This window comes from Falco peregrinus, chromosome Z (genome assembly GCF_023634155.1).
Source record: "Falco peregrinus isolate bFalPer1 chromosome Z, bFalPer1.pri, whole genome shotgun sequence".
Taxonomy (NCBI): Eukaryota; Metazoa; Chordata; class Aves; order Falconiformes; family Falconidae; genus Falco; species Falco peregrinus.
Window position 1 is genome coordinate 54,624,701 of NC_073739.1, and position 25,765 is coordinate 54,650,465.

The following is a 25,765-nucleotide window of genomic DNA, read 5'->3' on the forward strand; positions in this document are numbered from 1 at the left end:
TTAATATGTGGTTTTACTTGACTGAATAATAAATTCAGCAATAGAATGCCATGTACCTCTGTTTTTCCAACTCCATATTGTTGTAAGGAGCTTAACGTTATCAGAGGTAATTTAATACAGAAAATAGTCAGTATACAGTTTTGTTAAGAGTATCTGTGACTGTTGACCAGATGCCATTGATCATCTGAACTTAGGTTTTAATTATACATATTTTCATCATCAGAGAACACAGTATTACTCCCTGTCAGTTTCAGACAGGGAGGAAATGTGTCAGTGCAGGTGGGAATCCTGAAAAGATTAACAAAAGGTTTTGTCACACATTCTCTGGTATTTGCTCAGTTCTGCAACCCTGAGTGCATGCAGAGACTTCCTGTGTGTCTATTCAATGAGAAATGATTGAAGTTTCTCTTCTCCACTTTTACTTTTCCCGTGTTTCTGACTAACTGATCTGCTGGATCTGATACTTGAAGTTGCACTCAGATGGTGTGTTTGTTGCCATTCAGGTGGAGGGCATAAAACATTTTCTCATCTGCATCTCATCTCATTGTCCTCTACATGGTATGAAGGGTCCTATTTCTTTTGATACTCTCTTGTACTTTACCTCTTAATATGTTGAGGCATTTTCTTTCTTATTCTGACAACTTCATCACTTCAGATTTTGACCTCACTGGAGAAAACTTTCCTAAAACATTACAGTATTACAAGATCCTTTTTTCCTATGGTTGTCAAGTGTCTGGTAGTCCTGTGGCTATTAGGCTGATATGGATAGGATTGGGTTGAATTCATGGTAATGCTTTATGATTTTGTGATGTTTTGTAATGTTTAAGGCTAAGTAGTATTTCTCAAAGTTCTTCCAAAATCTTGTGTTTAAAGATACCCTTACAGTGTAAAATAGAGAAAGATTTGGTAAAACTTGTTCTGAATTCACAAAAACACTTGATTTAAATCTGATCATAGCCATAACCACTCTTTACAAAGTTCTTTAAAAGTATAGGAGGTAGAAGAGAGCATCAGGAATGTAAAAGTGAGTACCTTTCCTTATATTTTAACAAGGTGATTTTTTTTCCACCACTGTTGATTCTCTGAGGCAGCTAAATGTAAATGAGTCATAGTTCATATTTCTGTTGGTGATTTGCATGTTCCTGGCTTGCTGTAGCTGTGGTACTGAAAAGATACTGTATATGACTAAGACTGGTTGTGCCGGGGTTTTTTAGCTGAAAACTTCCATTAAGTATTGTGAGCAAAACTTACTGGAGAGCACAGCGATGTCATGAGCATTGCTGTAGTTACAAGGTTTTCTTGCAAGTTATGAAAAGGATGACGTAACCACTTCATTGAATCTGTGTCTTTGAAACAAGGTGATGGTTATTACTGTGGGAGTGTTCTGTGTCAATGTTATTGACAGAGTAGTACCAAATATAATGGAAAGACAGAATCAGTAGTTCTGTACATTTTAAATGTTATATTTTTACGACTGGAGTTAAATAAATGAGGCTATAAATCCTTGAATTGGACTGTGACAATAGTGATAGGCTTGTTTGGATCTGGACTAAGATAGATGGCTGTGCTGAAGTGAATTGTGGGGTACAACGAGGGTTATAGTGCAAGGCACACTACAAAAGCATGAGAATTGTTTCAGTTGGGGATTGGATGAAATTCAGAACATCCGTAGGGTTGAGAAAATAGGAGGGACCAGAGGCTGCTTGAAGTACCTCTGATGTGCCTGAAGCAGAGGTTGAAGTAAGTGTAAGTTGAATCTCTTTTATTCCAATTGGTGTAGAAAACACCAGCATAGCACACACCTTTAGAAGAACCTCAATGTAAATTCTATACCCTGTACTTGTGCTCTGAAAGATTCATAGCAGTGCACCTGCTTGAAGTCTATTTCACGGTATATTTTATTTCTTTAGAGTACCACTACACTTTGTGTATGACGTCAAGCATTGCCTGAATGTGAAGAACTGAATTCAACAGCCTGGCAGCGTAGATTTGTAGTGTCTTGTGTACTGTCTTTGGGAGTTTAGTCTTCACTTTTGTCTTCAGACTTGCAAAAACTTCCTTCTACTGTTGTCCAGCCTCTGGATCTGGAACAGCCCTGTTAACCACACTGAAAACAGTAGATGAGGTATTCTACCCAGTTTTAACAATGTACTCAATGCAATAAGCTGTGGTGTCAGTATCTTTGGTAACAGGTGCCACTGAGGTTTTATTGGCTTAGCTTGCATTGTTCTGTAGTTCTGTACATCAACTTTATCTGCTTTGCTGTTTTGACTGTATAAAAGCATATGCTATGTGTGGAAGTAGTGTAAGTGCGGAAGCTTCAAAGTCTATAGTAATGCTTCATTTTCCAGATTATTGCACATTATATTTTTCTAAAAGGGGAGCTGTTTGGAGCAAGATAGATTAGGAGAATAAAGAGAAAACAGGACATGCCCAGCAGTTGCCAAATCTTTGAAAGGCATGAAACGTGTCTTACAAGTCTGTGAACAAGAAAATACGGGGCCAGTTTTTCTATTTGAGAACAGTGGAGTTGCTGCTAGAATGTAACAAGAAAAGAGGAATTCTTGGAGGGGGCTAACTTTATCTTACCCTGCAAACATTACTGAGTTAGTGTTTGATGTCAAAAACATCCATTTCCCCATCTGGAGGAATAAGGCTCTGCTGCATATGCAGTAAAAAATGCATTTTTAATAAAAAATAGTAAAATTTTGATATTTAAATTGGTCTGTGTTGCCACTTTATAATTTGAAGCATGGATTGACATTACTTTTGTTCTTCCAGAAGCCACAAGGACTCAAATATCATAGTTCATAAAATGTTGTAAAAATGTTCCTGTTTTCAAGTAAAAATGATTTATATTATGATAACTTATAAATGGGTTTTATTGTCCTTCCTGAGGTAATTTACAAATGTCAGGAGCATTTCTATGGCTTAGTATTTTGTCTGCATTTCTATGCCTCTAAAATAGGACTAGAAGAGATCTGAAACATCATTTATTTATTCCCCCTACTGCACCTCAGATGGCTTGAGGTGGTTTCTGTTTTAGTTGCATCATATATCCCTAGTGGGTTTTTTGGACGTCATAACTTGTGTCCAAGCCCTAGTTTTTATGTTACCTTGTTAATTGCCTGCACATCTATTCAGTAATAACATCTGTGGAATTTGGTTTTGCTTGAAAGAAAACCTATGGCAGCCAGATAACTTCTGGGCTTACTGAACTTAAATAACATCTAAGAATTTCCTCAGAGCTGGCTAAGGGGCTGTTGACTATTACAATGTTGGTTGCCAGTGAATCTTACAACAGAAGTGTTTCAGCAGTGGTGTGATTTCAAAGGAATAAGCATGAAAGATCTGTAGATCTGGATTTGGTTTTTACTTTCAGCAATGAGTTTGTTTAACAAATTAAAAATATGTAGAAGGAAAATAGATAAAAACCTGCTCTTAACTACCAGTCAAAGGTATAAAATAATCCAATCTCTTGGAATTGAAATTTGAACTGATAATAAATCAAAACAGTATTAATTCAAGGGAGTCATTATTTCTTCCACTCCACAAATTGTAATCACCATTATTATAGAACTAAAAATTAAAACACAGTAATGTAAAATTTTTTCATCTTTGAATTATTTTACTCATTTATTTTGGTTTAGTTTAGGTTTGTTGCATAAAGTAGTCTTTACTCTGAGACTAAGTCATACATGAAACCTGGCATACACTATTTAAATAGTACAGATATTTCAGCGCTTTCCAATACAACATTCACTTACTTTGAAATCAGCTTTTGTCCAAATAGCATGTTTCATATTCACGTTAGTGCTTTCATTAACCCCTGTTATTGGCTTATGCTAATACTCACTATACAGGTTTCTATCCTCATCATCCATTAAGAGCCAAACGCTGTCTGGGTGGACAGGGCAGTATCCAGGTTAAAGATACTTGTGTCTGCTTAATACAGTTTTCAGCTTTTTTGGCAGATAAGTAAGGTGTTGCTCAAATAAGTTTACTGTGGAAAACCTGTATTTTACTCCATTCCTGCTGCAAGGTGGAGTTTGTTTTTTTATTCAGAAAAAACAATGGAATGATGGCTAAAATGTTAGACAACTGCACTGTCCTTTACTGCAGATTGTATGCATTTTGACAGTGTTCTTTTTTCAATCTGATATTAAAGTGTTTTGTTTCAGCAAGTAAAGTCAGGAAACAGGCAAATTGAGCTTTTGGGCTCCAGTGCTACCAGCTGTAGGTATAGGTTGGTAACATGCTATTGCAGAGTAATACTACCTCAGATCAATAAAGAGCTTTGTTCTATATCCACAAATAACTGAACTGTAGTCTAATTTAGGATAAGATTTGTTGGGAAGATTAAAGTGATTATATATTTTCCCTTTATTCTCTGGTACAGAATGAGAAGGACTCTATTTGCTGCACACTCCTGGTATGTCCACTGAACATGGAAGGGCTCTTGCCTTGTGTGTCTATAGTTGTCCACTGCCTAATCTCAAGAATGGCTTAGCTCTCTGTCAATACTGGAGGTGGTGTAAAAAGAGCTGATCCTCTTCTGCAGCATGGGAGGGGAAAAGAGCTGATAGTTACGACTTCTGTCCAACGTAAGATGTCTTGTACTCTCTTTCCCTCTGAACTGAAACCCAAGATGTGGATGGAGCCTCTTGGAAAACGCAGTGTGGAGACATAATTAATAATTGTGGCACGGTGAAGTCAGATTAGTGGGTGATTGTAAGGTTACACAGGAATAATGTAGGCTGACATTTTCTAGCTTTGGAACAGTTCCATTTGCAGCAGAGTAGTTTGGTTTTGGAGTTTGTGGTTTTGTTGTGGTTTGGTTTTTTTAAACATAAATTTGATATGTATATATTTGAATACAAACTAGCTTTGTTTTCTATTCAGTAATGTTATTTTGTAATTCTGGCAAGGAGGAATAAAGGTCTTTTTTCTTTTTTTTTTTTCTTCTCTCTCCCAAAGAAGGATTGACTGTATCTGAAATTGAACTTTGTATCAAAAAGAAGTAGAATTTCAATCTTTATTACAAGTATTACCCTATAGTGGAAACAGGAATAAGAATAATTCCATATTTATTTATAAAACATTTATCAATACTTGTCCAAGTATTTCTCTACTCTGCAAAAAACAATTTAGTGTTGTAGCTGTGGCAGAATAGGGGGGCTACTGTTAGCATCTCAAGATGGGGCTAAAACCAGCTTTTATGTTGTTGCAGCTATTGAAGGAGAAGGCTGCTTCAGCTGTTTCAAGGTCATTATTTTCTTTGGACTTCTTGTTTTAGTTTGGAAAACTTAATTTGTTTTGGTAGGGAATGTTTTTCTCCTTCCTTTCTTACATGATTAGGGAGAAGCATAAAGAAATTGATTGGACAAAAGTTACTGATTTCCTATGTATCTGTTACTAATATATGTATGCTGTGCATGGCAGTCTTCTCAAGAGTCAGAGCCATAGAAAAGCTGGTTGGAAGGAACATCTGGAAGTCACCTATTCTGAATCCTTGTTCGTACCAGGATCGTCACAAATACCAGATCAGGTCGACTTGAAGACCTCTAAAGATGGAAATCTTTCTATTGAGCCACTGTTCATCCTTCCCTCTTTGAGAATTTTTGTACTGAAATTGTTATTTTGTCTAAGTGTAGAGCTGTTAATCAGGTGTTTTATGAAGTATGGCTAGTAAAAGCTGGGAACCAAGAGGTGGGAAGCAAGCAAGGGTATGTTGGATTGGAATAGGTGACCTGAAGAGAGAATCATATGAGCTTCTTTGTTAGAAATTTTTTTCTTCATTAAAGTGTGTTTTTTTCTAACTGATTACTTTTAGTGAGGAATTAAATATATTTATATATTGAGAATGCTTTGAAAAGTACAGTGTGCTGTGATTCAAAATGTGTCTAGCTACTGTCAGAGATGTTACTTCATCTGCTGAAGTAATTTAAACCATTTTAAATAGCCTCTTTGCTTATGGGCAGAGAAGCTCTGTTGGAGTGGTTTGAGAAGTTGCCACTCACAGTTGATGCCTGCTCAACCCCTTAGTGATTTTTATGCTCCATACAGAATCTATGCCCACCTCAGCCTGGCAGTTGAAGCTGGCTGCTCTGTGGTGGCATGACTGACGTGTTTGCATGGTTATGCTACATAAGACAGAGCCAGTAGCAGGGAGGTGGTAGAGGCTGGCATCCCCTACTATTGCTGTTGGTTTTGCTGAATGTGTCAGCTTGTGGTCTGAGAATCTAAACTAAGAGATCTTGATTTTTTTTTTTATTGTGGAAATCTGATCCTTGGTTAATCTTATCCAAAGATTTTTCAGCTTGAAGGTAAATGAATTGGAGTATTTTTAGGTACTAAAGCTAATTTGGAAACTGGATACAGGTGCAGCTACATTGTCTCAGGAATAATAAATACAAGTTTTCCTTTATCATTTTGGGGATGTTTTTCCTTGAAAAATTACTGAATAATTTTTTTCTTCTAAAACTTGACAAACAAGAATATGGTTTTTGGAAAACCAGAGATAACTTTTTAAAAAAGTTTATCAGTATTATTCCTATAGCTTCTTTTGAATTTCAGTGTGATTATTTTATAATGACATTTCTAAGGTAAAAGATGAGTTTGCCAAAGTTGGCTTGCTGTATATATTAATTCTCTCCCATTGTGCAAATATCTATAGTGTTTTCTGGGGTTTTTTGGTATGTGATATGTGCCTGCACCAAAGGATATCTAGTGTGTATAGTCACAATGTGGGAAAGAATCTGTGGTGCTGCTATGTAGAGATATATTCTTAGTTCATGGCCGATGTCAGCCTGGGACTTGTGCAAGTCTTACGGTACATGTATTCCAGTAGGTGTGCTTTATGATAACCCATATGTCATACTCTATTTTCAAAAATGTTTTTCCCTTGATTTGGTTACACAGAAGGTAAGGCTCATTTGTCTTGCGCTCCTAGTCAAGTGTGGTTTTTTTTAATTCTTGTTCTGTCTGTTACCCCATATCTTCCCTATTGCATGCTTTTCAGATGCTGCCGTGAAGGAAGAACTATTAAGTTTATTTTTTTGGTAATTAACTGTAATTCTTCCTAACAAATCCCCCACCCCCAGCTTTTTTCAATAGGAAATATTGGTGAAAAAAAAAGAGTATATTTCTGTTAACTGTTACTTTTTTGAAGTATACTACATCATACAGCACCTGGTGCCGAAAATTTTCAAGTAAATATTTGCTGAAAAGTGTGTTGAAAGTATTCAAGTAAAATGAAGATTTTTCAGCTTAATCACATTCAAGTCTTTCTTTTTGTAAAGAAGCAAGAAAAGTCTAGCTGCCCCATGTGTTTATCCCTTCATTTCTTGCCAGGTAATGTTCTTTTACAGGATTATAACAAGGAACCACCATATGACCATACTTCTTTTTGAGTCAGTTAGTCAAGAAATCTTACATTACTTGTCTGCTTTAGTTCGTTAAATGGACAACACAGTTCTCAGTAGTAGCAATTACGTTTTCAGTGCAGTTGGATTCATAAAATACGTAACAAATGCTGACTTTTTTGCCCATTGTCAAAACTGAGTTATTGTTCTAATAACCTTGCTTCTGTGTTTTAGCATTTGTTCTGTAGCGTAAAATCTATGTTTCGTTTTGGTAGTTGAGGGCTCTTTAAATTCTGTTATTTATTCAGTATGTGGACTTCCAAATCTAGCTTGATTTATTGATTTTTATATGATTTGGTTTTATGTGATGTTTCAAATCTAGATCCTTTGAGCCCTGTGCCCTGTCTCTTAAGTGTGTTTTATTTCAGATTCAGGTAAGATGTTCAGGAAGCTCACAGTGTAATAAATTGAAAATAAGGTAGTGTAATAAACTAAAAACATAGGTGCCTAGGCACCTATGAGTGGGTTTATGTATATGTACATATGTATTTGCACACACAAGCAAGCATCTATTAGGAAAAATTAAATGCAATTCCTGTGAATAGTTTCTTTAATTTAAATACCAAATCTACCTGTGTTTGTGTTATTGCCAAGTGCCTGTAATGATTCTATTTGACAACAAATGCCACATACTTTCATATGATTTTTTTTAAAGGTTTTTAATTATTGTTTAGGACTCATAAATGTGAGCACGGCAATAATCTTAGAGTGATGGTTTTGGTCTGCATGAATAGGGCAAAGGTGAGATTGTTTCATTTTACCATGTGAATGTAGAAATAACTATATAAGAAACACCATTATCTTGCATATATGGCTTGGTGATACAGCTACTTGATTTGAGAAATGTATGTGATTTTGAACCCTGATACTATAGGCAGTAAAGTACTTGCCTTAGCTTCAAGGAGGTTTTTAGTTACATCCATGTTCTTACATAGCACAGTTGACTGTGAGTGGCATCATAGGAGGGTGTTTGCTTTCTTCTAAAATGTTAGGCTTTGCTACGGCCAGGAAAAAAAGATCAGCAATCTGATTTAATTGGTAACTTAGAGATTTCTAGATATTACTGATGCTTTGCAGGTATTTTTTATTGTAAGATACAGAGATCCCAGGCCATAATATGTGGTTCGCTTTACAGTGTCAGAGAAAAAATCTTGCAGGTAAGATGATATTTTTCTTAAGTTTGTGGCAGATTGTGGATTTCACTCCTTTCAGAACGGTGGTGTCAATGTTTCTTTTATGACTTACATTTTTAGGTGGTATATTATGGGCATCATAGTGGGTTTATTATTTTCTCTTTTTTTTTCTTTCTTTTCTCCCCAATTGCCCTGCACAGAGAATTGTTTAATGCTTGCTTTTGCTGAGTCTAGTTCTGATTCATCATGTTTATGTGACTTACTGTAATCCGTTAGTTATAGTTTAACTTTCAAGTCTATATGTAATTTGGTTTTATTAATGAAGTACAACAAACAGCCTTATAAAGCTTTTCTCTTTTAATCTTACAAGGAAAAAAATCGGTATCTAAAAAAGCAATCACAAAGAAGAGGAAAGGTGTCACAAAGTCTACCATACCAGAGTTTCAGGTAAATTATTTTAAGTTTTGCTTTAAACACTTGAAATCTGAATGTCTATAAAATAAGTCATTTAGTTTCTGATGGAGACCTTGGATATCCTAATCAAAGTTGAATTTCCTTCATCTAGTTCACAAGGTTTAATCTGATAGTGCTTTTAGGAGTGCATTTCACCTTTTCTTGGTAGAGAATGTTCTAGCACTTTTTATTATGTGCTTCTTACACACTGTTTCACAGTATTGTTAAAGATCCCAGATAAATCTGTTACAGGACAAAACCTGTAAAAACTAAAGTTGTTAATGGATTTTTTTCAGGTAGATATAGTATTCTTGTATAAAATTACTTGGGTTTTGTATGTGGTGTGACACTGTGATCCTTGAATTGAAATCTAGCTTGATGTATAGAAGGACTTGCAAAAAATTTGTAGACTGCTGGGTTCATCTTGCTTGCAGCTTTTACCCCTTGTCTGTATGTGACCTTTAGACCAGGGAGCACTAAGCAAACAGTACTAATTATGGTAAGGTGGTTTTATGATACTGTAATAGTTACAGTACTTCAGTTCTAAGTCACAATTTATTTATGCATGACTGCTTGGCTTGAAGTTCTTATTTGGCTGTAAATTACTCTTTTTCAGAAAGCAATCTGCTATCCTGAGCAGTAGACCCACATTAAAGCATGACTGTTCTGTAAAACTCTCACATAGAATCAATTTATTCTATGATGATGATGTGTTTCAGGTGGAGCTAGTAGGATATCTGGTGATAAAATTGTTTAGTAACAGCCAATATCGAGATATTTGAGTGTACAGTGACTTTTGTATTCTAATGGTAGTGACTAAAATGTTTCCTAGCAGCTCCAAAAAACAGGTAACATTAAAAATTTTTCCCAGCACATTACCTGCATGCCATGAAAGTACATGGTTAGGTTAGAAATATTTTTTTACAGCATTAAACCATTGCATTTCAGTAGTCTAAAACATTAATGCTTAGCCCAACTTCTTACCTAAGTGTAAAACTAAACATTATCACATTACCTAGGTGAAATGTTAATTAAAACTTAACAAAATAATCCTGGCTCTTTTAGTCAAAGCTTGTCTTTGTATTTGTTTTAGGCAAAGCTAAGACTGTTAAGTATGAGCAGTTTAATCTTATTAGGGAAGTTTTTAATAATTTAACCTGTCTTTTTCAAGAGGACAGGCAGGACTGGTATAAATTAAGAGTATTTGCAAATATTAGAACATTGATATTTGGAATACTGCTAAGACTTTTAGAGCCTAGTAAAGTATTCTTCAAGATACCCTTCTCCACATACATGGACACATAATGAAATTATACAACTGTTTGAAGGTGAGAGCATATTTTTTAAGTATTTGGTAAGACAGCTTGAGTATATAGAGGCCCTGTGAGTGTGCCAGGGAGGGTATAATCATAAGAATATTACCATTTTTAGATATATATATATATACACACACTGGAGAGACTTGCTGCTCTCTATCATAGTTCGAATGTCATGGACAAAGCAGTAAAAGCATAGGTCAGTCAAAGTCACTCCTTTGTATGTGACTTCAGGCCTTATGTTAATTTCATAGCTCAAGGCTGCTTTAAAAGAAAAAACACAAACAACAAAACAAAAAACAAACCCAGAACAAAAGCAGATGCATGTTAAATTCTCTATACGAAAGAAAAAGACACAAGAAATGTCCTGGTTTTAATATCTTGAACATTGAGAAGTGAGTCTACGGCTTCACTGATGCAGAGTTATTTGGCTGTTGCATAGTTCCTTTTAAAAGAAATTCTGAATTCCAAGCTTATTACCACCTTTGCTTACTAATGTTTTAAAGACATTGCAGCAATTATATTGCATTACAGAAGGGACACTAAATGTGCATTTTTTGGATTTCTTTTCCAGTTGAAGTACATTTAGGTTTGGTAAGAAGTGCTTTGTCTCAGTCTTTCCTCCTTTCCCCTGACATATATACACATGTAGCTATATAGACGTACATGTACTATAACTAAGGAAAAAAAAGGAACACATGCATTTTAAGGAACTGGACTAACTTCAGCTGTACTGTTTAAGTGTGTCTTAACAGTTTCAGTTTTATCAGCTATGGTCTATATTAAATACAGATATTGAAAGGGACTGTCTGGATGTTTTCCACATGGAGAAGGCAGCAATAAAAGAACAGGTTCATCAGAAATAAAAGTATAACTTGCAGCAGTTACACAGATAACCTGAAGTTAAGCATGAAACCCCACTGAAGTGAGTAAAAATTATGCTAAAAGGTTGGCTGAAGTTAAGGGAGGTGAGGAAGGAACATCAGTGATCTGGGGGAGTGCACTAGGTTTGTATTTATAATAATCCTCAGATTAGATTTGTTTTTATAATCATGAATAGTTCATTTATAAATTCTGAGAAATGGATGATGGAAGAGCCCCCAGCTGGAATAGAGCTTGGTCCCTCTGTCTTCCCTTAAAAAAAACAGGGGATGTTTCCTGTCTTTCCTCCTTGAGGAGTCAGTGAGGTTCTTTGAGAGATTACTAAGATCTGAGATTGTATCCTAAGAGGAGAGTTGAACACTGAATTTGAAAAATTACTGGAATACTGAATACCTGAAGCCTCCATTATATTCAATAAGCCCATATTTAGTAAGTACTGTGCCTGATGTGAAAACGTCTTTGTTGTAGTTGGCATGTACGTAATTAATTACATGACTTGTACATTAATCAATCTTTAAGCCACCACGCCGTGTTCTAGAGAATAGGGTCTAGCTTATCTTTCACTACCTTTGATCAATTATAAAGGAAACATTTTTTTCTCATCAGATTTTTTCTTATGATGGATGATTGGAAGGCATGTTCTTCATGACCAGTATGTGAAACTACCAGAAAGCTATCGGAATGTGACAGAATGATTAGATTGTAACATTAATACCTTCATTTTTGCCTTCACATTAACTTACCTGTTAAAACATACAAAACAATTTTAAAAGTCAGGGGTGTTTGCAGAAAATTGACTTGCTAAGTTCAGCTAATTAACAACCATGAGAAAAGAATACTGAAACATTAGGTTTATCATGAGAAATAGCAGCTAGATTCCATATTAAAATGTTCATACAAAATAGATTACACTTTATAACTGTTCTTTTTATCTTTCCTTCAAAATGCTGGCTTCGTTCTGTAAGAAGGGAAATGTTAACCAAGCAAGAGAAATATTTCAGAAATAGCTTCTTCCCAATCAGTGTGCATCTTTAGTACCTCATCTCAAATCCTGCTTTGGTTGAAGAAATATAAATTTCTTCTTGACCTTTTTTATAGTGGTTTTTAGTACAGTATTGGAGTATTTCAAATAATAAACTAAATTTTACAGTAAATCCTCTAAGCTGAGGTGCTGTTACCTTCCTTGTTTTACCAGTGGGCAGTTGGAAAACACATATTGGCCTCAAATGTACACCTCTCCTGATGAAAATTGGGACTTAGAGATTTGATTACTCTTCACTGTCACCCCCAGCCCCAAGACAACTTAACTTTACATATTGGCATTGCTTTTCACATTGACATACTTTTGATTAGTATACACTAACAATTTTGTAAATTGGATCCTTATGTTTCAAGTGACTCTTCTGAAAAGGAGAGACGGGACTGGGACCTGTGAAAAGTTTGGCCACATGAATTGTCTGATGACATGTAGGAGGTTTTTATGGTAGAGTCAAAGATAGAGTTGGTATTTCCAGGACAGCGTTCAACTAACAACATTGAAATCATCCTTCTCCTTACAAACTCTTTGCCTTCTTAGAAGTGAGTCCTTGAAAGAAATTCACCTGCTTATAGCTAATGAAGACAGTATCTTTCTTTGATTCGTAGTTCTGCTTAATCTTCGATCCATGGTACACTGGACTAAATGTGTCTCAAAGGAGAAAATAAAAAGCAATGATAAAATCTAAAAACTGAATTGTCATGTATATAGTCAAAGGAGTGGATTATAACTGTGCAGGGAAAATCTTTATCCATGCCTTTATTTACTTATTTCAAGGGTTTGATGTGACAAACTTGTACCTTTTTATCTAATACTACAGTATTACAGATTTCAGGCCAAATGGGAAAAGCAAATCCAATATTTGGCTTCCAGTTTACATCTTACATATTTGGAACTTCTTCAAGGGCAGGATAGACATGCAAGTTCAACCTGGTAGTTACACATAGTAATGCTGTTTTCTGGGTTAAGAGATGAAACTTTAGCAACTTTATTTTACAAACATTGTCTACAGCAAGACAGTGCTAATTTCCTATTCATTTGCTATTTTAAACTTGATAAATGTAAACCCTGTGAACTTTAGTTTAAGTCACTCCAGTTTCTCAATGCTCTCAAATGTACACAAGTGTTATGAAAATAATGGCATGTATGTGTTAGAGGTTTCTGAAATTTACGTGTTTTGCTGAAGTGTCAGTTCTGTGTTTTAATAGTGAAACAATGTTTTTTTAATACACATTCACTGTAAATCTAAAACTGCATGTGTAATTGAAGTAAAAATATATTGTCATGAATTACTGATTTGGAAAAAAAATTAAAAATCAGCAGTTGTATGATAACATTTTTGTGGATTTTTTTCCTGTTTGGATTTTATTTCCTGAAATTAATGAAAGTATTTCCACCTAAGGATGTTCAGAAAGAAGCAAGTCTTAACATATGATATGGAAGAACTTAACAGTTTAGTAATTTCCAGTTTATTAAGGTCTTTAATTGCCCTAAATGATGGTAAGCCAAAACACACAGATTACTTTTGTTTGTCAGTTGTTTTTCAAGAAAACAGCATCCATATTTTGAAAGGAAAAACATAAAAAGCTGTTTTTGAAAGACAGGAATAAGAAAAATACTTTTTCAAAACACAGACAGGTAGGTACATTCTGTAGACATGACTAGGTTGTCTTTCAGGAAAACTCTGTGTAAGCATATAAAGTTACATTCAGGAAAAGTTGTTACAAGTATAATTGTTACAAGTGCAGCATAATCCAAGGCTGTAACAAGTATAATTACGTTACAAGTGCAGCATAATCCAAGGCTGTAACAAGTATAATTATGTTACAAGTGCAGCATAATCCAAGGCTAGTACACTTTAATTCACCAAGGACTAGTTTGATACTCAAACCTCTTCCAATTCATTACTACAGTTGAGACAGATTTGGTAGCTGTCATTCACAGAAGTTTTAAGAAAATACCTACATTTTGAAATGGAAGCTTACAGGCAGAGATGTGGTTTATATCTGAAGAATTAAATATTTATTAGATTTTCTTACTTTCAAAAAGACATTTTGTTGCATTTTAAAATGCTATAAGGAAAAAATTAAATGGTGGCACTAAGTAATAACACATGCTTTTAGGTTTTATTTAATTTCATTGTACACTTTCCAAGTCCCATATTACCAAGTGTTTGTGTTCATTTGTTTTTTAGCTTATTTGCACTAATCTTGATGAACTCAGGGAATTAATCACAAAGATTGAGAATGAACTCAAAGATCTGGAGGACATTAAAAAGAAATCGGTATGTGACATTAAAAGCTTTCTCTTGTATGGGTATAAAACGGTGCCAGTTGTTTGCTGAGGCCTGTCAACCAAAGTTTTTATGCCTATTCAGTAACTGCATGAAGCCTCATAAGGTTAATAACTGGAGACTGTAAGCTTAATCTTTTCTGTATATAGTTCTCTGTTCACAATGTTTTTACAATAAGTAAATTCAGTAACTGTTTTAACACTTTTCACTGCCAAAATAAAATATGGATAGTGCTAATACCTTAGATGGAGTAGTTAATTTCTATTAAATATGTGAGCATTCTTCTGTGAAGACAAACTCTTAACCAACAAGCAGTTACAGGATAGAGTTCTTATATCTGCCTATGCAGTGCTGATCAGATCTTCTTGTGAGCTGACTCTTATGTTGCTTGTTAGGATTCCTAACTCCTTTTGTTTGCAAGTAAGTTATTAAAATTGGCTTTGCTTAATTTTTACTCAAATAGGTTGTACAGGAAAGCATGCTATCTGGCTTTTTGATACCAGATTGAGATACAAATTCTACCTATGTACACTGGATCACTCAATCTATGCAACTGAAAACCTCAAAAGAGTAATGCTTAGACAAGAGAATCCAACATGTTTGGGATTTTGTAGGAGGCAATGATTCTCATAAAGACGGTGATTAGTTTTAAATACATAAATGGTACTCATTGAAATGGCTTTCTACAGCCAACTCTTCTTATTACTTACTCTTTATTGCAGTTTTGTTTATTAAACCTTCGATAGGCATTTCTGTGGCACTTCTATGATAAAAATGTTGCTTTTTCTATACCTGAGAAACTAGGCTGCTGATTTCTGTGAATGTCTTTAGTTTCATACAGAAACAATTCATTCTTAAATTATGTAAATAGGGGAGAGAGATATGGTAGGTAAGAGGCAATACAAATTAGGACTCTGAAAGACAAATTTCAGTGCAGATACTTAGCATAATAGCTGTTAAAATATCCAAAGGCATAAAAACAGACTTAACTTGAAATTATTTTGTAGCTGCTAAATTGCAGATTGGTTTTATAAGACTGTCAAGAGGTTATCAGAACAATAGCTCAACAATAGAAGAAAAAGCCAAAAATGAGAGTACATGTTGATGTGTCAATAATCTTAATACAGGTGAGACTTTTTAGTCTACTAGTAAAACCACACCAACAAGACTTCTTCAAGGGTAGACAAATGCTAAATATGTCATAATTGCTCTTTGGAGTGAAATCTGATAATGTCATTATGTAAATAAGTTTGATGACTTCAGCAGGAATACTATGTTTAGTTCTAATCACACAGTCTTAAAAAACCCAAACACTTCAGTAGAGCGGAGTTAAAATACAACTTATTCAGCATTCAGAAGCTGTGAGGTAAGAACGATCTTTCTGTGTGCCTGTATAGATCTATCAAATAGAAATTTTATGTAAAGAAGAAATGCTAGGACTACTTGCTGAAAAAGTTGTTATAAGGAGACAGTAAACTATTGATTTTTAAGCAATAATTATCAGGGAAATTTCATATTCACTTGAAATACAAATAAAAAATGTTAGATGACTAGTCAATAAACTTGACTTGCTAAAATGAGGTTTTATTTTGCAAGGGAAGTCATTAGAACTTCATTTTTTATGTCTAATGTTCTGTGTAATTACTTCAGATATCTTAAAAACTGGAGGAAATGCAGATTTTCATTCTTTAGCTCTGACACAAATGACAGTGGCAGTTTCAGAAGCATCCAGAATAAAAGGTTGTTTCAGCTTTTCTCAAGTACCTGGTCTACCAAGTAAAAACACTGTTCTAATTTAGTGATGGAAATCTGACCTAATATGATAGCTTACATTAATAGGATGATATTCATTTTGCTGCTGTTCATGGACTACTTTCTTGTTTTGACCCGAAGATGGTGGTGGTCTTACTACTTCTGGGTAACTTTATTGATTTCTGTTTGCAATAGTGACCTAGATGAAGCCACAGGAATCTTTCTTCTTTGTGACTAACTTCCTTGGTAATTCTAGTTTTAGTAGTTGTTAGCACATGCTAATGAGAAACCCTCAAGGCAAGCTTTAAAGCTTATGCTAAATACTAACATATATTAGAAATAGGGCCTGTCTGATTTATGTTGAGACTTTAAAGCATAACCTTTCTCTTACTCCTAACTGCCCTTTGTTTCCTAGGAGACTATTCTAGAGTACATAAAAGGAAATCCTTCTCCAGAACTTGGAAGTACTGGAGGCTGTAATGAAAGAGCTGAGCTGTAAGACTTCTTTTAACTTGAGTAAACTGTTAATTTTTTTGTAGGTAGTTGGACAGTTTGTATTTGACACTGTTCAGAACATCAGCTTGAGCCAACAAATGACATGAGAGATTTTTAGCCCAAAGAATTTAGTTTGGCAAGTTAAAAGCAAATTAGCACAAGGTTATGTAATGGAAAGCCATGGGCAATTTTAAGTGTAGGCATTACTACCTGTTTCTTCTGAAAAATGAAAGAATAAACCTGTTGGAAAGGATTTTCACTGTTTGGTTCTGTATTTTTTGTACATCTGTATTGTCTTTTGAATTAGCTGTGACTAATAGTTTTACATTTAAAACATCTTGCACTTTTGCTTGATTACTGGTGAGTTTGTTGTAACAATTATGAGATTTCCCTTGTGCCAGTTTGCCATAATTGTTTAGAAAGGAAAATTAAAATGACCATAGTTCTTCAATATTTTTTTAAACAGAAGTTCAACTCAGTCTTGGTGTTATCACATACTAGACTGCTTTGCTCTTGAACTGTAGCCACAGTTCTGAAGCAAGGCTGCAATTTCACATAGCCTTTCGACTGAATAAGCCAAAACTGCTGCCAAATAAATAGTTCCTCCTCCCGGTGTCTCTGGCACTCTTGTTTTTATATATAGATAGACAGATGGATGTACTCACAGCTTATATTTTCTGTGCTACCCCATGAGAGAGGGTAGCAAAGTGCTCAGCTGCATGGTGATAGAGTTAGTCTGTGATAAACCTGATGACTTTTTTACTGTTGTTGAGGTGTTTGTAACCCAGAGCAGTTTTCTAGTGCAATTTATCATGCAGTTGCACAAATATCTGCGCTTGTGTTCTGCCACAGTTTGAGGGGTCACTCTAAGAACAGGAATGAACACCTGGGGGCAAAAGGCAGTGGGACTGCTTTTGACAGGAAAAGTGCCATTTTCTGGCAGGTGAAATTGTATGTTATTTTAAAAACAGGAGTGCTCTGAAAAGTCTATCCCTTCAGCTACTAAACAGTTCTTCTCCTTACCATCTACTACATTTCTAGAGGGAGAGGAGAGAATAAGTTAGTCGGATTTACTATTTGAGTGCCTGACTGGAAATCAGAAAGCGGGAGGTACAGAAAGGGGACTTGACGGACTTGAATCTAAAGCTCTGTGCACTGTCTGGCAAAAAGATGGCGGTGACTTCCTAAGGAATGTCTAAGCTAGAATATCTTCTAGCTTCTGTACGTTCCTTAGGACATCTGAAGTGATATCCTTTCATTTTAAAGCAATGTAACTAAAAAATAGAGTAAAAATGGAATGAATAGAAAAAACAAAGAATTTACAGTAATAAACAGATTCTAGTAAAAATTATATCTGTTTAGTTGGTAATACTGACATAGGTAAAATGTTGGGAAAGTCACAAGCAGTCAGTAGAAAATTATAAATCTGAAGTAGAACATATTGGCTAAAAACTCTATTGAGATTTTATTGCATTTTTACCTTGTTTGCTGAAAATTTAGACTGTATATATAAGCATGGCAGTTCAGTTGAATGTGACTCTGAGAAATTTCTTACAACTAGCAAACTGATCAAGACATGCAAAGTAGCCTAATTCCACTTGAAAATCTATTTGCAACGATACAAATGAAAAACAAATTTTGACAACCGTGATAGTGAAGCATTTATCTAAGTTTTCTATCTAATATATGAAATCTATTTTATGAGAAGAGATGGTGAAGTAGCACCTTCTGTCAGTTTCTGATAGAAACTATCAGTTTCTAATATTTTGAATCCCATTTTTCTTGTTGTCTTCTGTGTCAGGTAAAATCAGTGGGAGTTGCAGGGTGAATGGAAATCTTTTTACTGCCTTTTAGATAATCAGCTTCTCTTGTAATCTGAAGTCACTTTTTTCTGTGAAACTGTTAATTAAATTATTATTTAAGTTGTACGTATTTAACTGTTGCATATCATAGCAGAACTTGATTTTTTTAAAAGAAAAAATCCTTTCTTGCCATTTTGTAGTATGAAACTGACAGGATTTCAGATACTTGTATCAAATAACTTTGGGCTTTTTTGCAGAATGCCATTTTGCAAGCTGACTTTGTCGTGAGCATGTTCATTGTAAAATGAACTGGCTTTTGACAAGGGCAATTAATTCTAGACCCTGTCCTGATTATGTTAAAGCATAGATTGTCTTGTAGAGAACATAAACATTGGAAGTTTCCTTGTTTACTGAAATGTAAGACTTTATTTTGGTAGTGCCATTGGATTTGAGTCATTCCCTGCAAGTCTGATTGGTAAGTGTGTAGCTGTCTGGGGAGTGAGAAGGTAGCTCCCTGTAGGAAGAGAAGTGAGAGAAAGGTGAGAAGGAGAATTACTTAGTCAAAGGACACTATCCAAGTTCATGGCTAATTAGGGTTTGGAGAAAATGCATCAAAGATTTTATTTTTTTGCAGAGGTCTGTTACACTCTGTTGTAAAAAAACACTCTTCATAAAAATGTAAAAACCTCCTTTATAAAGCTTTTGGGTTCTGCCATCTTCTAATGTTGTTCCTGAACATTTTAATTAGACAGTCATACTTGTCAAGACAGGTGAATGTCTGTCTGTGTTTGGGAGTGGATGTATTTTTTAAGCAGATGAGTCAGGAGGGCTAAAAACAAACAGGTTTTCTCCTGTTCTAAGCGCATATTACCTGCGGAAATGTCTTTCAAGTGCACTTAAAGATTCAATTAAACCCACAGGTTCAAGTAAAAAATATTTAAAACCTCAGGCATAAATCAATTTTTAGGATATTGAGCTATCCAAAGGATTACATTGGGCTGGGATGGAACATAGTATTTTCTGTGTCTGCTTTTTTTTTTTTCATGTTCCAAACAGGCAGCTTTTAAATGTATTCATAGAAAGTGGAAGTATCTAAACTAAGAGAAGAGACTGTTTTCTGGGGGTTTTTTTGTTAATTTGCTACACTTTACTTAAAATGTTAATATATGGCAAAAAATAATGCAAAATGGCTCATTTACTGAATCAGTTTATAAAATATTTCTTCTGTGTACACTAAAGAAATGGAAAATATTGCCATATGTTTGAAAACATTCAGTAGTGAAACTGTTTTTAGACAAGTCTCTACAGGGACTTCCGAAGAATGCTCAGTAGAATTGATGTAGCCATCAAAAATAGATTAGGACTTTTACTAATATTTTAGTGAATCGAACCTCAACTTTACAAACAATAAAGTGGAAAAAAATCACTGTCTCTTCTCATTTGGGCCGGGTGGAAACCTTAATATTACTGGGTTCAGTCATCTTCACTTTTTTGCAGGAGGTAGACTTCCTTCTTCTCATTCCTCTCTTCTCTTCTTCTGGCCTCTTCCCCCACTCCTGAGAAAAATGTGTACCATGCTTGAGGCTTTTGCATGTAGAAGTTTTTAGTTATACTTGTTTTCATCTGTATTACTGTTTATGTAAATGTACATGTAAACAACTAGATGTCTCTATGACAGTTTTGCCATAGAGGTACTACTGTATGTTCAGACCATTTCACAGTGCTTTGGATTTTGGTCACTTAGTATATTACTTGGAAAAAAATTAAGGCATTCCTGTCACCACATAGTCTGAGAAACCTGTGTTTGCATGCACGTTCACAGATTTAAACTGCAGATGAAGAGATTCTTATTCCAATAAATAATTAGGATAACAGAATTTAATAGACCTGCTTGAAGTCTTTCAGCTGAAACATTTTCATTTTCAGCTTAGTTTCTGTGTTACTGTGCATTTTTGTCTGTAATGTATCTAACATACTCTGTTTTTCCATTCTTTGTCCCAAGAACTTGATTTGTACTGAAGTCACTTCCTGTCATTGCTTCTCTCTGGCTTGCCTGCGTCTTTTAAAAACACTGATATAAGCCCAAGACATTGAGTTTTGAGTCTGAAATTTACAAATTTACATCCATGCAGTGTCTTCTGAGAAGAGATTGAGCATGTGGAGCTTTTGGAAATCCAACAGCTTTTTAGTTGTCAGCCAGCTATTTAGTTGGATAATGTGAATAAATAAAGCCAATTTTAGGCTTCAAATTTTGAAATCTTCTCCACAATAATTACATTTTATTTTCTGTTATTTCTGTCTTCTGATTTTTTAGCTAACTTCCAATTTTTTGTCCCAGTCTTCAGCTTTTCTTAGCTCCTCCAGTATCATCTTTTTCTGTCTTTATTGTCTAGTTTTTTCACAACTGTTTTATCTTAGCTTCCCATGATCCTTCATGCCTTCTCTTGTGAGGCTAGCCCTCCAATAAATGTTTGCTAAGAACCTTTCCTTAACCCACTTTTATCATGTACCTTCCTACAGTTCCAAAAGTGAAAGTGTGGATTCTACATCAAAGATATGAATGTGTACTCATATTTAATCTGGGACCTTTTTGTCATAAAGACACTACTGTAAATTCAGAACACTTCACAGTGCTTTGGATTTTGTTCAGTTAGTATATTATTTTGAAAAAGTTGTTGAAGGCATTTCTGTCCCCACACAGTTATTACAAAACAGCTGTTTAAGATCTTCAGCTGAAGAATAGAGAAATAATGTATATCCAGAGTTAAGAAGATGCAAAATTCAGCTATATGGAAGGCAGTTAAGTGAGATCCAGAACAACTTAAAAACCATAACTTTTTTTATAAATAGTTTAGGATACTACATACTTCTGTGACTCATGAAGAAACTGGATGTGTAGGTTATTTAATATCTTGAAGCTTTTTTAAGGAAGATTAAAATGTGACAGTTCAGTGATGGATAATTTCACCTTTCTGAGTTAGACTCAAAAAGATGGTAAGATCATGCTGATAATAAACTTTCTCCTGTTTTTGTGCTTTATATCTTCAAAATAAATGTGGTAGATTGATCAACACAATGATGATCATGTAGTAATTTTGTGTAAGGAAAACACACAGAACATGTGACTAAATGGCTGAATGAAAAGTCATTTCATCATAATGAGTTATGAGATAAAGACACTCTTGGTAGCAAGAAATTTATTGGTGTTTTTTACTTCATTTGTTTGCAATGCTTAATAAAAGTATGGGATACCATTTTAGGATATAGCATGGTGTGATGGGATATCTAGGTCATGGAAGTGCAAGCTCAAGTCTTTAAAAAAAAGTTTGAGGGCTGATAAAAGATTATAGCTTTTCATTAATTGCTGATAAATGCTTAAAGATAAAATTTATTAAAGATGTCATAAGTGAATTTCTTTTATAATATACTACAAATAATTCTTACTGACTATATTCAGTCCCAGTCTTCAAATAACATATAATCATAGAATAGTTTGGTTGGAAGGGACCTTAAAGACCATCTAGTTCCAACCCCCCAGCCATTGGGAGGGACATCTTCCAGTGGCCGAGGTTGCTCAAAGCCCCGTCCAGCCTGGCCTTGAGCACTGCCAGGGATGGGGCATCCACAGCTCCTCTGGGCAGCCTGTTCCACTGCCTTATCAGAGGTTAGCTGTTGATAGATATTTATAATATTCAGAATGACATTGCTGAAGGTAAAATACAAGATACTGACTTTCAGGAACTTTTACGGAAAAGTAGAAGATAACTCTAAGCATTTTGAAAATGAAAACACTTTCGATTATACATGAGTTTGTATAGTAGGAATACATAATCTCATCATACATTCTTAATCAAAACTGCCATTGAAGTAAGTGTCTGAAATCTTACTCTTTGGCCCACAAATTGGTTAATAAGAATGTTCAATATCAATCCACATCAGAATTGAAAAAGTTATCAATCTCTTTTCTTTAGGTATCTGATGTCCAAAGCAGCTGGAGATCACCAACTCCCTCTCTGTGTGACATCACTAGAAAACGCTAGACTGGTGATGTCACACATACCACAGAACCCCGCTGCAGAATGGAGCAGGCCTATTAAGGGTAAGGTAAGTTGTCTCCCTCCACCACCACCCCTTTTTAACAATATTGCATGGTTTTATAAGATTTATAATTTTCTTTATTTTATGTCCCTGGGATATAAACTAAAGATGAAAGAAAATCTTATAAAACTGCATAATATTGTGGTTGTGTGTGTGTTTATTTAAAAACAAAAAAAACCCTCCCCTAAAAAGTTCAGTCCTTACCCCGTATATCCATATCCTGGCTCCAGTCTGCTTTGGGGTTCCATGATGAGTATGCCAGAATAGTGTATGTTGAGGCATCACGGAGAGTGGAGTCAGCATTTCCTGGCTGCTCTGGATGTCAGAAACCTTATTTTAAAAGGTAAGTTTTCAGTGATAAATGTGTTGAATGTCTCTCTCTGTTTATATGGAAACATTCAGCATATTACTAAAATCTATTTTTATTGTGTTTGCATTTTTAAAATACACTTGTAAATTAACACAGCTGAAAGTCTCATTTTATACTTGTCTTCTGTCTAGGACTTTTTTCTCTTTTGTACGGTTGTCAATTCCTTACATTGTGTTTCCAGACAAAGATAGCATTTTGTTTGTAACTACCTGGAACAAGACGGTAACTAAGTTCTGTTTAACATCTTTAACAGTGATCTGGATGAGGGGGATCAAGTGCACTCTCAGTAAGTTTGCGGACACCACCAAGTTGGTAGGGAGTGTTGATCTGCAGGAAGACAGGAAGGCTCTGCAGAGGGATCTGGACATGCCGGACCGATGGGCCGAGGCCAGCTGGATGAGGTTCAAGAAGGCTCCGTGCCGGGTCCTGCACCTGGGTCACACCAGCCCCACACAGCGCTACAGGCTGGGGCAGAGCGGCTGGAAAGGGCCTGGTGGGAAAGGGCCTGGGGGTGCTGGTCGGCAGCCGGCTGGGCATGAGCCAGCAGTGTGCCCAGGTGGCCAAGGAGGCCAGCAGCACCCTGGCTTGTGTCAGGAGCAGTGTGGCCAGCAGGGCAAGGGAAGGGACTGTCCCCCTGCACTGGGCACTGGTGAGGCTGCACCTCGAACCCTGTGTTCAGGTTTGGGCCCCTCACTGCAGGAGGGACGTAGAGGGGCTGCAGCGTGTCCAGGGAAGGGCAAGGGGCTGGGGAAGGGGAGGAGCAGCTGAGGGAACTGGGGTTGTTTAGCCTGGAGAGGAGGAGGCTCAGGGGAGACCTTACTGCTGTCTACTACCTGAAAGGAGGTTGTAGGCAGGTGGGAGTGGGTCTCTCCTCCCAGGTAACAAGGGAGAGGACAAGAGGAAATGTCTTCAAGTTGTGCCACGGGAGGTTTATATTGGATATTAGGAAACATTTCTTCACCGAAAGCATGGTCAAGCATTGGAACAGGCTGCTGGGGGAGGTATTCGGGTGGAGTCACCATCCCTGGGGATATTTAAAAGACATGTAGATGCAGCACTTAGGGGTGTGGTTTAGTGGTGAACTTGGCAGGGCTAGGCTAACGATTGGACTTGATAATGTTAAAGGTTTTCTCCAACCTAAATAATTCTATGATTCTAGAAGTCAGATCCAAGGTATAGAAGCAGTTGTACTGGGAATGTGAATTACAGATCACATAAGAGCATAACTGAGTACACACCCAAGTTATGTACTGGATATTTCTATTTAAATAATCAGTTAGGAATGCAGGCTGTCATCAGACTTAGAATTTGCTCAAGTAAATTGAAGAAGAACAGTTTCTTCACACATCTGTTAAGACCAAGCTCTTCAGTGGTAGAGAAAGACTTGTTTTTACATCTGAAGTACTGTCTTGGGTTGATGTAATTGCATAATTTTAGTTCATGTCTACTAACAAAAACCTGCTGGATTCCAGAAGGCAGTGCATACAGATCTCCATTTCTCCAGATGCGTGTTGACAAGAGGACTGAACTGCAGGGCTGTAATAGCTATTCCTGTATAGTAACCCTGCTGTTTCACTAAACCATTCCTGGTGGGATTTTTTTTGAACTGTATTTTGACGACTAAGAGTGGAACAGTCATGGCTACTCTGTGGTCAGTTCCTTCTCCGTTGCCATTATGTTGCATTTGATTAGTTAGTTAACCCATAACATAAGATCATACTCAGAGGTTTTTGTCTTTCATTGTAAGGAACTCTGCAGTACTTGAAAGGGACATTTGAAGATCTCCCCACCTTGAAGCAGGGCTATTGTCAGTGCTTCATTAAGCATCCATAACCCGATTAGCCACCTTCTGAAAACCAGAAGGAAAGAATGGCAATTCAACAGCTTCTCTGCACAACCTGTTCTAATGCCGTGTGTTTCTGATGCAAATATACTTTTAAGGTCCAGCCTGAACTCCTAGGCTTCAGTTTGTAGCTCTTCTCCTGTATTATGTTATTCAGTATTACTGAAAAGAACTTGCAACACAGACATCTGTAAAGGCAGGTTTATTATCTGTAGAAATTAGTAGGTAGCTGTGTAATGCTCAAGTAGGGAGTTAAGTCATACTGTTATCAATTCTTGATTTGCTTTCCACCCCCACCACCCTACTGGAAAAAAAGCAAGACTGTGTTAGAGAATAAAATTGCATAGGAAATAAAATGCTGGATTTTGTAGTGATGTATCTTAAGGTTATAGAATCTTTCTTTATGTCCTTTTTTATTGTTGTAATTTTTAAGGAATCGTAGAATAACAGCATATAATTTGTGTAACATCTGGGCTTTGCAGAAATCTTTTTTGCACAGAATTCTGGTTTGCACAGAAAACCAACTGAACCAAAATAATTTTTAAAAGTTAGGATTTTTTTTTTCAGTCTTTTGGCCCATGTTTGTTATGTGTCCTGACTATTTCTGAGGGAAGAAAATTCTTGTCATGGCTTAAAATTGTGTGTTTCCACTAACAGCTTTATCGTCAATTCCTAAGCCCCCCCAGTAAGAAAAATCAGTAATTGAGATACAAAGAAATAATTAATTTACATTTTCTTAAGAAAATCATGTTGCTATAATACTTGCATTAAAATTATTTGGAAGCAAATGTGGATTTTTCCAGAGATTATATCCAGAGGACACTGATTTTTATTAAAAACTAGCTCTGGAATTCAGGGGGCAGGGGTG

At 35.8% G+C, this 25,765-nt stretch overlaps 1 protein-coding gene across 3 annotated transcripts in view; it reads left to right on the top strand.

Moving 5' to 3' along the window:
* Positions 1 to 25,765, top strand: part of KIAA2026 (KIAA2026 ortholog) — a 55,459-nt gene that overhangs the window by 14,991 nt on the left and 14,703 nt on the right. For 2 of the 3 annotated variants that reach the window (XM_005241630.4, XM_055790636.1), the window contains 2 exons: positions 8,928 to 9,004; positions 14,439 to 14,528. In XM_005241630.4, the coding sequence (XP_005241687.4) occupies positions 8,928 to 9,004; positions 14,439 to 14,528 (167 nt within the window). The remainder of the gene's footprint in view (positions 1 to 8,927; positions 9,005 to 14,438; positions 14,529 to 25,765) is intronic. The other variant, XM_027792769.2, reaches the window with a different exon arrangement.